The sequence below is a fragment of the Hyalella azteca genome, unplaced genomic scaffold (genome assembly GCF_000764305.2).
Source record: "Hyalella azteca isolate HAZT.00-mixed unplaced genomic scaffold, Hazt_2.0.2 contig12691, whole genome shotgun sequence".
NCBI classification, from domain to species: domain Eukaryota; kingdom Metazoa; phylum Arthropoda; class Malacostraca; order Amphipoda; family Hyalellidae; genus Hyalella; species Hyalella azteca.
Window position 1 is genome coordinate 70,250 of NW_025942643.1, and position 14,604 is coordinate 84,853.

Below are 14,604 nucleotides of genomic sequence, written 5' to 3' on the forward strand. Positions count from 1 at the left end.
ATTCTCATTTATGTTTGTGAATTTTTTTTTGTTACTTTGAATACATGATAGTTATATAGTGTCGAAAAATGTGATTTCTAAATTGGTATGTACCGACAAATTTTATTACAAATCGCAAATAGTTTTTTAACACGTTTTTCTTAGCTTAGCTTCGCCTTTGTTTGTTTGTTTGTTTATTTGTTTGTTTGTTTGTTGTTAACATTGACAACGAAAATTAGCCCACTTTTGATTGTTCTAGAGATCTGAAATTCGGCATGCAGGCTATTTTCGCCTAACAATTTCAGATACAATCATAAAAACTAGTAATTAGAGACCGAAATTAGTTTAATTGAGTAAAGTATATATATAGTATATATAGTGTGCTTTTCGCTTTAATCATAAATCTGCCCGACACACGTTTTTTTGGGGCGAACCATAATTTATTTTCTACTTTTTAGTCCACAAGAAAAACGTGTTTTTTTAAAAAGTTTTTTTAAGTATTTTATTTTCTACTTTTTAGTCCACAAGAAAAACGTGTTTTTTTAAAAAGTTTTTTTAAGTATTTTATTTTCATATTTAATTACGATAGTCGAATTTTAGTTTCATGTTCTAAGTAAAGTGGGATTATTCTTCCTCTTTATTTTATTAATATTTTTGTTTTGGATAAATTTTTTGCGAAAGTCATTTATTTTAAACCTCGGCATGCATGTATCGGCAAGTTACCGGGCCGTGATCGTTATTAATCATGATCTTTGCATGTAAGGAAGCTATGGTATCCAAGCAGCTACGCAATATGTAAGATTAATTGTGAATAGATTTAATTTATCTAAGTTCAACTTCAATAATAAAATACTTGAAAATTTATAAATTGAAAGTCCGAGTTGCTTTGATGAAGCAAGCTAAGGTCAGAGTGAAGACTAGGTGCATGTCTGTAATGTACCTCGCTAAGTTCTATATGTATGTATTATTAAAGTGAATATATCTACTGTGATATCACCAATAAATTCTTTTCTTATTCAAAGAATTGCTGCCATTTAATTTGTTCCATTGATCTATTGTCCTATAGTATAAGAACTAATCTTTCTTAGTTCAGGTTTGAGAAAATCATTGGAATCGTTCTAGAAAGTTATAATTTAACAAAATCTAACAGAGCTGCTAGCAAGTTTTGTAAAACCTGCGCAGTTATTGGTGATTGAAATGGAAAACTCAAATTCAAACTTATGCGAGAGGAAAGAAAAATTAGAGAAGGCAATTCTGAAGAACTTCTATTTAGTTGTCTACAACGGAGAAACTACGTAGACATAACTAATATATTTCTTTCTGCAAAATAATTTACAAAAAATAGTAGATTGAATTTAGTGGATCTACAGAAAATACGTATAGATTTATAAATAATTCCCATGGTTGTATGAAGCGAAGGTTGTATGAATTATATATGCAATACAATAATACAAATAATCGTATACAATACATTGGGGCTGTCTGAACAAAGGCTAAGTCCACGAATTGTCACGATTTGACGACCGGTTGTTGAATGGTAACATCAATATTTCACAAAATAGTCTTTAGTGACATTCTGTTTTCCACATATTAATCACTGTAAACTGTTAAACTGTTCGTAATATTATTAGTTGTTTATTGATCACATTCAAAAATGGCATTAGAGTTTCGCTTTACAACAACTTAGTAATAGTATGTAATGCAAGCGAAACAAACGTACAGACTTTCAAAGAGATTAATTTCAACTTATCAAAATAGAAGAACGATGGCAATTGTTAATTCTTTGCAGCATTGATATGACGTCTTCGAGGTTTCATACTGACATACTCTAATTGCATTAGCTGCCTTAAATAAGCAATTGTTCATCAATTAAAAGAAACATTTTCCCAAAATATATCCAACACAGCAGCTAACAAACAATTTCTTCGTAGCAAGAACTGTAAAATTTGTTGTTTTAGATGTTAGCATTTGTATTACATTTTGATACCTCAATTTCATAATCTAAAATATAATCTCACCCATTTTCTAATAATCATTTCTTTCAGTAGGAACAATATTTGATCCTCGGCATAAATAGTGAGCAACATTCATTGAGAAACATGAATATGAATACTTGGAGATTTTAGACTTGAAATGAGCCTCCGTTCGCCATATTCACTAATCAGAAGCTGTACATAGCGAAGAATAAGGATATTCATTATACATATTCATTGTGCCGCTACTTGTACAAGTAAAATAAGTTATGTCTACAGTGTGTCTAACACGAGAAAGACTTCACGTTCCCATGAGTAATCGTCACAATATTTTTATTCATCTTAACAATATACAATCCGGATTACCCAGCGTGTCCACGAAATCTCGAATACCGTCATGAAAACATTTGAATTAGTGTCACAAATGAATTCAACGCGTAACGACTTGTTCATAATGGAACGTTAATAATTTATCGACAATAGAGACTGAATCACTTAACATTTAAAAATATGAAATGAACAGTCATAAAACTAAACGCATCATTAGTAGAATATATCAGGGTAGACGCGTTATACAGACTGTACGTAGCATACTTAACCATCTTCAGGCATACATAAATAAAACCATAATGCTCTATACAATCCCAATTCACTTTTCATTGGAAATCTTAAACCTATCCTCCATTTCGTGACTAAATATTACTTAAATTCTCGTCGTAAAGATTGTCATTCAGTATTAGGCAACTCCTTGCATTAATTTTCGAAGTATTTGAAATATTTACAAAAGAAATTTCTTAATTGAGACCAACTCGAAACAAACCTACTTTAAATTTGGCTATCTCTTAAATGTATTGCTTGTAAATTAAGGAAAAATAAACAGCGAGCCTAAATACTCCTGCAATAGCAGAGCCAGCGGAGAACTGTATTGTTTTGTATATGAAGTTCTCACTAATTAAATAAAACAAATAAAAAAACTTTGAAAGCCACGTTTTCTTAACGGAAAAAAAAAGAAAAACATTTACTCTTACATAACATTACATAACATCTTACATAACTAAAATGTTATGTATGAGTAAATGTTTTTCTTTTTTGTCCGTTAAAAAACGTGTTTTTTAAAAGTTTTTTATATGTTTTATTTCATTATTTTTAGTTTTGTAAAAACCAGAAAAACGTGGTTTTTTAAAATATTTTTATATATATTTATTTTCTACTTTTTAGTTAGCAATTTTAGCAATTCAGATTAATTTCCAGGATTGGCAAGTGTGGATATTCGCTAAAATACTCAATTCCAAACCGTGAAATTTTAGTGACTTTTTAATTTTTTCTATTTTTTCTTTAAAAAAAAATTTTAATTGTTATTTCTGATGATCAAATCTTGAATTGTTAGGGAGCATAAGCATGCATGCCAAATTTCAAGTATCTAGGATGTTCAGAAAAGCTCTAAATTAAGGTTTGAATTTTTGATGACAGACAGACACGAAACGAAGTCAAGAAAAACGTGGTAAAATATCGCGGTTTCATCGATTTGGCGCTCTGTCATTCCGTTCAAAAATGTTCCACGACCATAAATCCCTGATATCTGTTATCAAAACCAATATGGAAACACCTTAAAAAATCGACATATTAAATTGCATTCATAGTTCATACTTCTCAGAAAGTGGTTTATTTAAGAATTAAAGGATGACTAAAAAATATTGAACTTGTCTGAATTTTCAGGCGTAGTGTTTGGGACTGACGTTAAGTGGAACATTAACGCTTCTTCTCCTGATGTACGGGAGTTTGGGTTCCCTCCACTGCTCAGGGACAGCGAGAGTACAGCACTCCTTATGGAGGTACCCTGAGCACCCGAGGATGGGGGACGCGAGGGTGAGGGAGGTTTGGTGTAGTCCAGGAGCTATGTGGTTGAGGGGAGACCGCGCCATCGCCATGGAGGACGCGATACAGGGCAGATGCGACGAGTGGCAAGGGTCGTTGCTAGACAGCGAGTACGGGTCCAGCGTCAGCAGGTCCCCCCTAGGGTCCACGGAGTAGGACGGTTCTCCTGTGGATGTCGTGGTCGAGTAGTTCCAGTTGTTGGGCAGGACTGTGGCGACCTGGCCGTCAATTTTGCCGCCATCGTGGTTGCCATGTCCTGATACAGCGTCAGCGCTGCCCCGCCGTCTGGACAGAGGCGTGTCCTTGGTGGTGATGTAGACGAGCGGCGTGTCCCCCGTCAGGACCTCGGCGCTGATCCTGGACGTCAGCGGACTGAAGGTGCCGGGCAGCAGCGGGGCCAGGGCAATTGGGTACGATGACGCAGGGGCCATGCGCTGTCATTGAGGTTATCAAAAAATATATTCAGGTAATGAATGAATAAATCAATTTTTGTGTTTTAGTTTTAGGGATTACCCCTTCAAATATATTTCATTGAAGAGTTTCGTCCCGTAATCAATTTGATAAACATTTAAGCTCGCTAAATTTACAGGTTTTATTTAGATCGTTATTTTATTTATATAGGTTAGTGCTTCTCAAACTATCACTGTTAAGTTATTTTATGGTAAGTAATAATAAAGTAAGAGTTTAGGTTACAATAATTAGTATACGAATAAATCCATTTTATCCATATTTTCTAACATTATATCGTAAGAAAATTTTGCAAAGTACACCCTGAGATTTTCTTTCTCAACTTTATGAGAGAAGTTTGTATTGATTAAAAAGTACGACTGACGCATGAAAATATTAATATCCCTACTTTGGTAAATCTTCATGATCTGATGAGAGAACATAAAGTGCCTTCGGAGAACACAAAGTGTCTCCGAAGTATAAACATTATTCACATTTCGATTGTTTCAATTTAATCATGTATGTAATCAATAATTTACTTCTCAATTAATATCCGGACGAATAATAATGTGACTAATAAAGGTTCTCATCAGAACTTTTGAATTTAAATTCTAAATTCTTAGTACGCCAAATTTAACAAAATATTTGGTGCAATATTATTCACCATAAATAAATTATCAGGACAATATCTGATCACCTGCAGCAGAGTGAGGGGTGGCGGCCTCGTGGTGTTGATGCAAGACGCTGTGGTGTTGCCACGAGGCCGAGGGAAGCACGGAGACCGCAAGAGTTTGCCCGTGATGCATCCATCGCAATCTAGAGGGAAACTTGGTATGAAGCAACCATGGTAACGGGATGAATTTATATCGAGAAATATGCAGGAGACTGAACATGGCTGGGGATATATGCCTAATATCGGACAGCCTCAACACATGTGGCTTCAAGATGAAAGTAATAGAATTTTGAAGATAGATGAAAAAAAAACATATTTAGAGAAAACAGGTTTAGAATTGTAGAAGAAGCTGTCATCTACTGGTAGAGATAATTATTGCGCCTGTGTCTACAGTTGGAAGCAATGATTATGGAAGCAAGGGCAGCCACTATCAGCTCCCTGATGCATGCGTTCAGTGTGCGTAAGTTGTACGATAAAATACTGTGTTACTCACCCGATGAAGATTCGATGGAAGAGCGAAGAAGGCAAGAATTGAGGAAGAAAAAATCAGACGGTGAAGGAAAGACAAGATCGAGAAACTCATTGAAAACTAAGATCTAACATTGGAAAAATACAATATCTTAATTTGATCTTCACCGAAGAAATTCAGAGCCTATGTTGAAACCTAAGGCTCTATACATTCATCGTATCACTCGCGACCACCTTAGGTCATCGCTCCGACACTTTGGGGTCGAATTTTCATGTTCAGGTTTTCCATGAATAGATTTGTTAAATCGAAACAGATTTGGACCAAATAAAAAATGCTGTTGATTCAAAATATGCTCCTGTGGGAGATGTCTCAATGTTTTTGTTCACTTTATTTGGCGTACTAAATGCTAATTCTTAGCCCGTTTTCAACACATAAATTTTCAAATCGATACCGATTTTGATTAAGTTACCAACAAAATTATTTATTCAAAATAGAATCCTAAGAGCGCTGTCAGTCTTTTTTAGCGCTTCGTATTTATGTAGCGCGCTAAACGCCAAAGTTTTTGCCTCCTTTCTATCGAAATTCGTCCCAAATGTTCCTTTAAAATTTTAGTTCCAGAAGCGATCGCTCCGACATTCGAAAAGAAAAAAATTTCAAACAGTGGTATAAATAGCAATTTTTCATAGATAAGATGGGGAAGAAGACATTCATAATCTAATCGTGCCTATTTCTGAAATACCTAGTCACCCATCAAAATATTGATGAAAACGGTCAACATATAGAGAAAAAAAATCTTTGGCAAACGTAAACTTTTAATCTATGATGGAAAAGATTTGTTAAATGATTTACAAGCGGAAGTTTATTATCAGGTTTATTTGAATCAATATATCTTGTAATAATAAAATGCAATGAAAAGAACTAATAGCCCAGAATTTGAGGAATACTCCTGACTTGTGCAAATGAGAGGTTCTTAGATTAATTATCGTTTGTCATTCTAGGAGCATATTGTGCGAATTTCACGAGGAAACTGACGTCAGAGATGTGAAAACATCAGCAACTGACTAGCGGGATGCTGAACTCGGTGCATATCGATATATTTTACCTAAGTTGCAATAATAACAATTATTTTATAGAACAAACAATCTATAGAGCTGCACTCATGTCTAATTCGAACACTTAGGTGAAAATGCTAGGACTACATATACGTTAGAGAACAAAATTTGCACACACAGTTATTGTAAAAGATACATAGATAAAATTCATACGCTTAGTTATAGGGCGATTATATATCGATTTTTTGCGTGATAGACTGTATAAGAGTTTGGTTTGTTGTTCCTGCCAAAATTGTGTGTGCCTGTGGCAGAATAATGTTGTCTCTGGATGATACTTGGGAAATATCACGACATAGGGAATTCCTCCATCTTGTTTGACTACTGCTGGAAATAATTTTTGTATGTCAAGGCCTTGATATCGAAATTAAAATCATAGTATGATCAAAAGGGAGTCTGAAAATTTGCCCATAGGTATTACGCGCAAAATGATTTATTTTTCGGAAATGGTCCAGGTGATCGCAATTACTAATCGTGTTTTCACCGACACGGAACTAGCAATCGTGGGACTAATCTTGAGACTGTTTTCCAGATTTTCGGCAGAACCTGCATCATAGTGTCGACAGCCTCCTCGATTACATCGTTAACGCTCCGAGTATGAGCGCGTTCTAGAACAGACTAGATAAAGCAATGGAGAAATATATGTTCAGACTTGAAATGCCTAGCACCATATCGAACCCGGTGGAAGTTTAGTAGCTATTTTAAACTATCGCCAGCTTGGAAAAGATCCGGTTGAAGGTCCAGTTGATAGATCTCCTGTGAACAAGTCACGAAAATTTCATGAATCGGCGACAGGCCACATCAGGCCTATTCTTCAGCGCCGACATTACTGTGTTATAGTGAGTCCGGGGTCGTAAATTTCATCAATGTTTTTATTTTAGCCTGGCAGTCTTTAAATTGCAGCCGAACTCCTCACTGAGTCCTCAGTATCGTAGAACAGCGTTGCGATGTTTGATAATCCAGTCCTAGATCGTATTTTTTTCCTATAGCACTATGGGTCAACACGTGAAAATGAATTATTATCAACTGAAGAGAGCGGCCAGTGAACAAGTTACACAGAGTGAAGTTGAAGTACAGAGTGAAGTTAGAACCTTTTTTCTGAAGAAATTGTACTAAATTATTTTTCTTATTTGGTGTTTCCATGTCAAAATAGCTCATTAATGAAATTTTATTCATGATTTAAAAATAAGTAAATCTTTGACAATTAATCTTAAGGAAGATGTTTAAAAGTGTTTAAAAAATAAATAGAAAAATAAAGGTATAGTTTACAGCACCTCTAGTTAGGTTTATTCGCATGCATCAAATTCACAGCGTTTTGATATATTATTTTAAATTAGGTGATTTAAAGATAAATTATTAGTTATGACTAGCTCAAGCTGCGATAAAAATTAATATTAATTTTTATCTTCACATGCTAAGCTCATCACGAAAACTGTCAATTGGTTTCCGATAACGTTCAGCAGACATAACAGTACGAACAAGAGGGAAAGGATGACTCATGATTGAAATATTATTAATTCAACCATGGGATGACTTGCATCGAAGAGTGAACAAGTTTGGTCCTTATCACATTAGCAAAAGCTGTGAACCCACACAGCGCGATTACATAGCATCGAACAAGGTTATACTCATGTTACAAATGTAACACATGAGCTCATGTTGTAAATGTTATGCATGTGCATATGTTGTATATTCTGCACTTGTTATATTGTTATGTATGTTGTACAGTACAGGTTGTACATATTGCACATATTGTACTCGTATAACATCTAACTTCCCAACTTCACACACTATTTTTGTCAGGAATTTATTGTGCAAAATTTAACAACTTAATTATTTTGTTGCTGTTTATTATTCATAATATTATTATTATTTTATTAAAATAGCAATAACTGTGTGATGAATGCGCCTGCGAACGTCCCACTAAGTGAACAATATTTTTAATACATATGTGTGTATAGCTGAGATAAATTAAAAGAACAGAAATTATTTTACGTTTAGGGGTAACATGGGGCAGCGGGCTCCTCTTTTTTTAAACTATTTTTTTATGAAGTTTTAATTGATACGAGGTGGTTCTTGTTTTTTTTAAGGTACAGCTAATGAGGAATGTATGATGTGAATTAGACGCCTATAGAGTTATTCAATTTTTAATGAAACACTATTTTGTAAAAAGTGTCAAAATGAGCCCATTGCCCCACCCCTGGGGCAATGGGCCCATGGGCTTGGGGCAAGGCGCCCACCCTTGGTCCCTTTACCACAATTGCATATTTTTCGTTTAAAAATGACAAAAGAAGACTTTACAGTTAAAAATAAGAAAAATGTAATAAAAAATACGACATCCATTCATTCATTAACAACTCAAAAAATCATATCCTTAACTTGAAAAAAAATATACTCTTGGCTCAAAAAATCTATCGCTGACGTGAAGAAATATATTTCATCGACACAAAAATATATATCCTTGACTTGAAATATATATACTTGCGATAAAAAATTCGTCCTGGACATGAAAAAATGTATCCTTGACTAGAAAAAATATATTTAGTTGATCAGAAAAAACTTCGTTCCAGTTTCGTCCATAATCCAGATATTATGTGCAGAGAATTCGCATCTAATCGTGATTTCAACCAATACCATAAAAACTCATCAATTTTTGGCTCATTGGCGTTGACTAAAACTTTTGGCAAGGCAAGAGTCAATAACTCGATAAGGGGTCATAAATACGCATAAATAGAAACTAAACCTGCTGCCTTGAGGCGGCAAATAAAAAAATCCTGCAATATGAAGTGTAATTTGTAATTCACAAAGCTAGTCATAGTTTTGAAAAGGTCATTGAGATAAATCAATGATGTATAACACAAGACTTCACTGTGGGGTATTGAGCCCACCATGGGTGCTTTGCCCCGTGACACGCATGGGCACGTTCCCCCATTAGGTATCATTCCAATATACGTCGTGTCAACATTTTCTTTTTGAAGCTAATAGTCCAAACTTGATCTCAAAATTATCCCTATGAATATTAATTTCAAAATATAATTCACAGTAATTTCAAAAGCTTCATCTACAGTAATCGAAAACAGTTTTATTTAGCAGCAAAAAAACTTTTATCTGGGCTAAAACAGTTATTCACAAATAACTTAATAACGCAAACTGTTAGCAAAACGTAAATCGTACACTTCATCCCAGTGAAACTGTCGACCGGCGGTAGAGAACACGGACCAATATCTGCAATACTTAGCGAGAAACCCGCTATGGGCCTTTGATCCTTAGTGGTCCCTTTGCCCCATGTTACCCTATGAATAAAAATTTTGTCCATAATAATGAAAAATAATTCTGGGTTTAATTTCTAATTTTTACGGTTTTCTATACGGTCACTAAATAATGCGACACCATAAAAGTATATTACGATTAGTCACTAAGAAAAGACTAAATATTTCGTACAAAATTTAACGGTAATATACTACAGCTAAGTCAATGATACATGGTTATTGTCAGTCCACGATTAAAAAAAGTATTTTTCTGAAATAAACGTTGCATAAGAACCGGACCCTGAGATGCTGTTGTATAAGAACCTGAACCCGAGGAGCTCCATAAGAACCTGAACCTGAGGAGCTCCATAAGAACCTGAATCTGAGGAGCTCTGTAAAAACCTAAATCCAATATATGCTGCTGTATAAGAACCTGTCTCTGGTGTTGCGTGTATATGAACCTGGGCCAGAAGTGCAGTATAAGAATTTGAATGTGAAGATCAGAGTCGTTCAGGGCACGTACATGTAAATGGTACGGAGAATCCAAAGTTACGGCTAGCTTATAATATCTTATTTAAAATATTTCAATAGGCAGCGAAAAAAGTTTAGTATAATTCAACTTTATCAACCTCGCTAGCTACTCATATATATGATGACTTTATGTATATTCACCGCACAAGAAAATGGCAGTTCAAGAAGCAAGAGAACTTGAAACCATTTCAAGTGGTGCCTTGGTTTCCGAACACAGTCAGTTCCCAAAATAGGGCCAACACAACTGAATTTTTTAGAGAATATGAATTGACGCCAACTGACTTTTACGGAATACATAATCTTCGCCCTCGCAGCCCTACTCTTATTCACAGCGTGGATCTTCCACCGATTACACATAGTGACTCGTAGTGACATGGGAGACTATTGAGTTTCGTAAGAAGGTTGGCTCGCCAGTATTTGAGTTCCAAGGCAAAACTTACTCAAATTTCTTGGTGGTTGAATGAAGGATTTGTTTGACGTTCCAAAATCGAGGTACCACTGTAATTTGCACAATGAATAAATCGTTTTGTGCCATTCACTGTAGCGCAAGACAAGTATTGATTCTATGTGCAATAATTAAAAATGATTTATTTTAAGTAAATATTAGATGCTACTATAAACAAATAAATGAATTAGTCATGACATGTTTCAGATAAGAAACTAAGCAAATTATAATATAGATTATACCATTAAACATGTTCAAGCTGACATCTTGATCATTCAACAACACATTGCCATCACAATTCTCAACACGTTAGTACTGCAGTATCTATAGCACATTGTAAGGCAATACAATACAAGTGACGGGTATTTGCATTTACAAGCACGTGGGTCGTTGTGAATGTTACTTTAGAGTTTAGATGGACCACAATACTGAATAATTAATAATAATGGTATAATAAATTAATGAAACAAATTAGGTTCTACCCTTAAATTAAACTTTTCATTTATGACGTTGGAATTCGTGTTCCCGGCTTTGGTTGTGTCTACGATTACCAAAACAATTTATGAGAATGCAGCTTCAGGTCAGAAACAAGAAGCAAGGCGGCAAGGGTAAGCAGTTTAAAGAACAATCTGGCGAAACATAGGAGCATGGTATAGCATTTGGGGAAATTAATCACATTTGGATTTAGATGAAAAACACGGTTTTATTTAAATTTTCATTCTGAAGCTTTAGTGAGTCCGCCGTAACTGTGATAAATAATAGTATTTACCGAGATATCTATCAGCATTCGAGTTTTCTGTCATTCTTTATGAGTTGCAAAGCCAAAATCAATGTAAAAAAAGGCGTGCCCGAAAGTTCGACTCAGTAAAACTTCAGTCACCATGCATTCTAGCTGCCAGAAACAAGCAGTTTTGAAACAGGCAAATTCTAAAGCCATACAACGCAAGGATTGGAGTTTTCTCTCTCATTACTGTTTTATTACATTTAGGAAACGTATTAAGTTTCGCAGAAGCGGACTTCGAAATGTGTTTCAATTGAGAACCTGTGTGGATAATCGAAGCCGAGATAAAATTGGTTATTTTCAACCGTAGGTATTTTGTGCGATGTGGGGAGAGTTTTTTGTGCTGTAATTATCAATGGGGGCAGAAAAGAGGGAACTGAAGGGGGGTTTGCCTGGAGGAGCGCCCATATTGCTGTAGAGTCCAAGGGTGCGTAAAGGAGACGGGGCTTGATTGACTCCATTACCGGCCAGTGCTGAAGGGAGAGAGAAACAGGAGGCTGTTAGCAACAGCCACCTCCCACCACTGCCAACCAGAAAAAAACAGTCGCCTCACAAACAGCAACCAGAACAAGTAACAGTGCACAGCCGCTGCCTGCTAACAGCACCAGAACTCCAAGAAACTGTTAGCAGCAGGCGCCAACAGCAGCCACAAAATCAGTGAACTTTAAGTACCACAAAAGAAGATTTCACACACCCGAGTCTGGTAGCTGTTAGCAGTCAACAACCACGCACTGAAATCTTTAACACGAAAAGCAAGAGTCATTTAATCGGGCCTCATGACAGGAGGATGCACAAGCTTCAACGCTGCTATTCCGTTAGCTTTTGAGGAGCGTGTCTCATAAGAGGGTGAGGCATTGATGTGTTCAGGAGCATGTCTCATAAGAGGGTGTGAAGCATTGATGTGTTCAGGAGCGTGTCTCATAAGAGGGTGAGGCATTGATGTGTTCAGGAGCTGTCTCTTATACACATCTAGATGTGTATAAGAGACAGGGCTGATGTGGAGAGGCTGATGTGGAGAGGCTGATGTGGAGAGCGGCTGATGTGGAGAGGCTGATGTGGAGAAGCTGATGTGGAGAAGCTGATGTGGAGAGGCTTATGTGAAGAGGCCGTGTGAAGTAGGATCTCCCATGATAAGGTTGAGGCGGCCTATAAGCCCCGCCGAGGCAGGAATGGCATGCCGCTGAGGCGTAGCCATAACCACCGGCAAATCGCTGCGTCTATGGCCTCCAGCTCCTCCATAATACGGGATAAGTCAAGCGTTCAGGCAGCTGCCGTCAGGTCTTGAACACTCAACGCAAATTTGACGTAAACAAATAATTTTCTTAGGAGTTTGTATATATTAGACTAGTAGGACAGAGAGAATTGCAGCACGAGGTCAGTCATTATCATGCATTAATTAAGAGAAGGTAATTCATAATTGATATTTTAAAAGACTTAAAAATTAGTTGGAAATTGAACCATTTAAACGGCTGTCGAACTCAAGTTAAATTAGGTTCGTTCGCACTTCCTTACTGTTGGTCATAAACTATATTAAACATGTTGTATAATTTAATTTATCTTTCTTCATATTGTAGCAGGACGACTATAGCTACATTCAAACCTCAAGGGTCTCTGCTCGCGGGCCCTAACATACGAGGTTGTGGAATAACAACATTCGAGATTTGTTAAGTGACACGTTGTGAATGACACGTTGACACGTTGTTAAGTGACACGTACGAGAGGCTAACATGGTGGTCATAGTATGGGAATATGTACAATTACAGCAAGCGAGAGTACTAACAAAATGTCAATGGCAAGAGTTCAGAGTGGAGCCCAGCTACAGAATAATAATAACGATGAACACGTCCTACGATAGATGCGTTTTTATACTTTTCTTTATTCATTCATATAGTCTGAGAATTGCGTCGACTTAAAACTAACAGAGCGGCCAAAAAAATTGGCCCGTTACAATATGTGTAAAAATTAATCTCATCAATATAATAACAATAACTGAATCTCTCAATATAATAACGAAAAATGAAAAAAAAATCACCAGATTTCAATTCAGAAGAGCTGATTTTCTTCCCCACGCGTGGAGGTCAGAAAATTTTACATCGTCTTGATTTGCCTCTGACGACTTTTGGGCAACAAAGAGACGACGTAGCGACCGTTTCTCATCTTCTTCTGATCGCTACGACAATTTGATAACTGGGAGGGGAGGGGGAGGCGTTACGATGGATGGCGTTCTGCCTTAGATGCCAGGTCCAGGTTATAGTGCGTCACGGTCGCTCCTGACTTTAGATAAATATAGGGGGATTTAAAAGTAGTTATTATTTGCATTATATATCATTCTATTATTATCTCTAAATTATTCAGGAATATTTGTATTATATAGCACTATATTCCTACAGGAACATAGTCCAAATTGAAGGTCCATAAGTACAAACATGAATGTATTTAACTCACTCTCGAGTCGAGTGTACTAACTTTGTACAACAGTCATTGCGTGGAGATGGGATTGACATTACCTCCATCTAGTTATAATGCAGTTTCAACCGATGATCAAATAAAAAAAAAAACAGAAAATAATGTTCTTGTCATCGTCCGAATAATACAATTGCTCAAGAGCGTCTGCATCAAACCATATAAAATATTCATAGAGAACTGAACAAGTTGCTTGCCCTCGATTACGTACCGATTAAGAAGTGAAGAATTTAGCAGCACGTTAATGGAGTTCTATGCTCTCATACATAACTGAGGGATCGTGACGTAGCGGGTGTGTTTAATGTCATGTTCGATGTCGTCTTCAATGATTTATTTTCGACTGGACGCTTCGTTAGATTGAATGTTTGCTGTGTACCTGCAATGTCAAATTAGTCGAGTATGATTCCATCTTTCTCTATTGCTGGGCTACTGGAGCTCAAGTTGTATCGATAAGTAAACAGTTGAGTGAACCTCTACCTCTTTCTATTCCTCAACTACAGAAGCATAAATATTGCAAATGAGATATTTTTAAATGAAAAACTTGAAGAAAAAGTTTAAAATTTGAGTTGATCACCCAATCTTGCGGTGCATCGAAGAAATAACTGCTGAGA

General features: G+C 36.1%; 1 protein-coding gene across 1 annotated transcript; it reads right to left on the minus strand.

Moving 5' to 3' along the window:
* Positions 1–3,426: 3,426 nt before the first annotated feature.
* LOC108673951 lies at positions 3,427–7,174 on the minus strand. The gene is made up of 2 exons (XM_018161844.2): positions 4,972–7,174; positions 3,427–4,261 (listed from the first exon to the last, which is right to left on the minus strand). The coding sequence occupies exon 2, from the start codon at positions 4,256–4,258 to the stop codon at positions 3,665–3,667; it is 594 nt and encodes a 197-aa protein (XP_018017333.1). The 5' UTR covers positions 4,259–4,261; positions 4,972–7,174; the 3' UTR covers positions 3,427–3,664.
* Between the last annotated feature and the right edge of the window lie 7,430 nt (positions 7,175–14,604).

Bases quoted from the DNA above. Each gene is read 5' to 3' on its own strand.
- LOC108673951 (XM_018161844.2), bottom strand. From the start codon at position 4,258: ATGGCCCCTGCGTCATCGTACCCAATTGCCCTGGCCCCGCTGCTGCCC.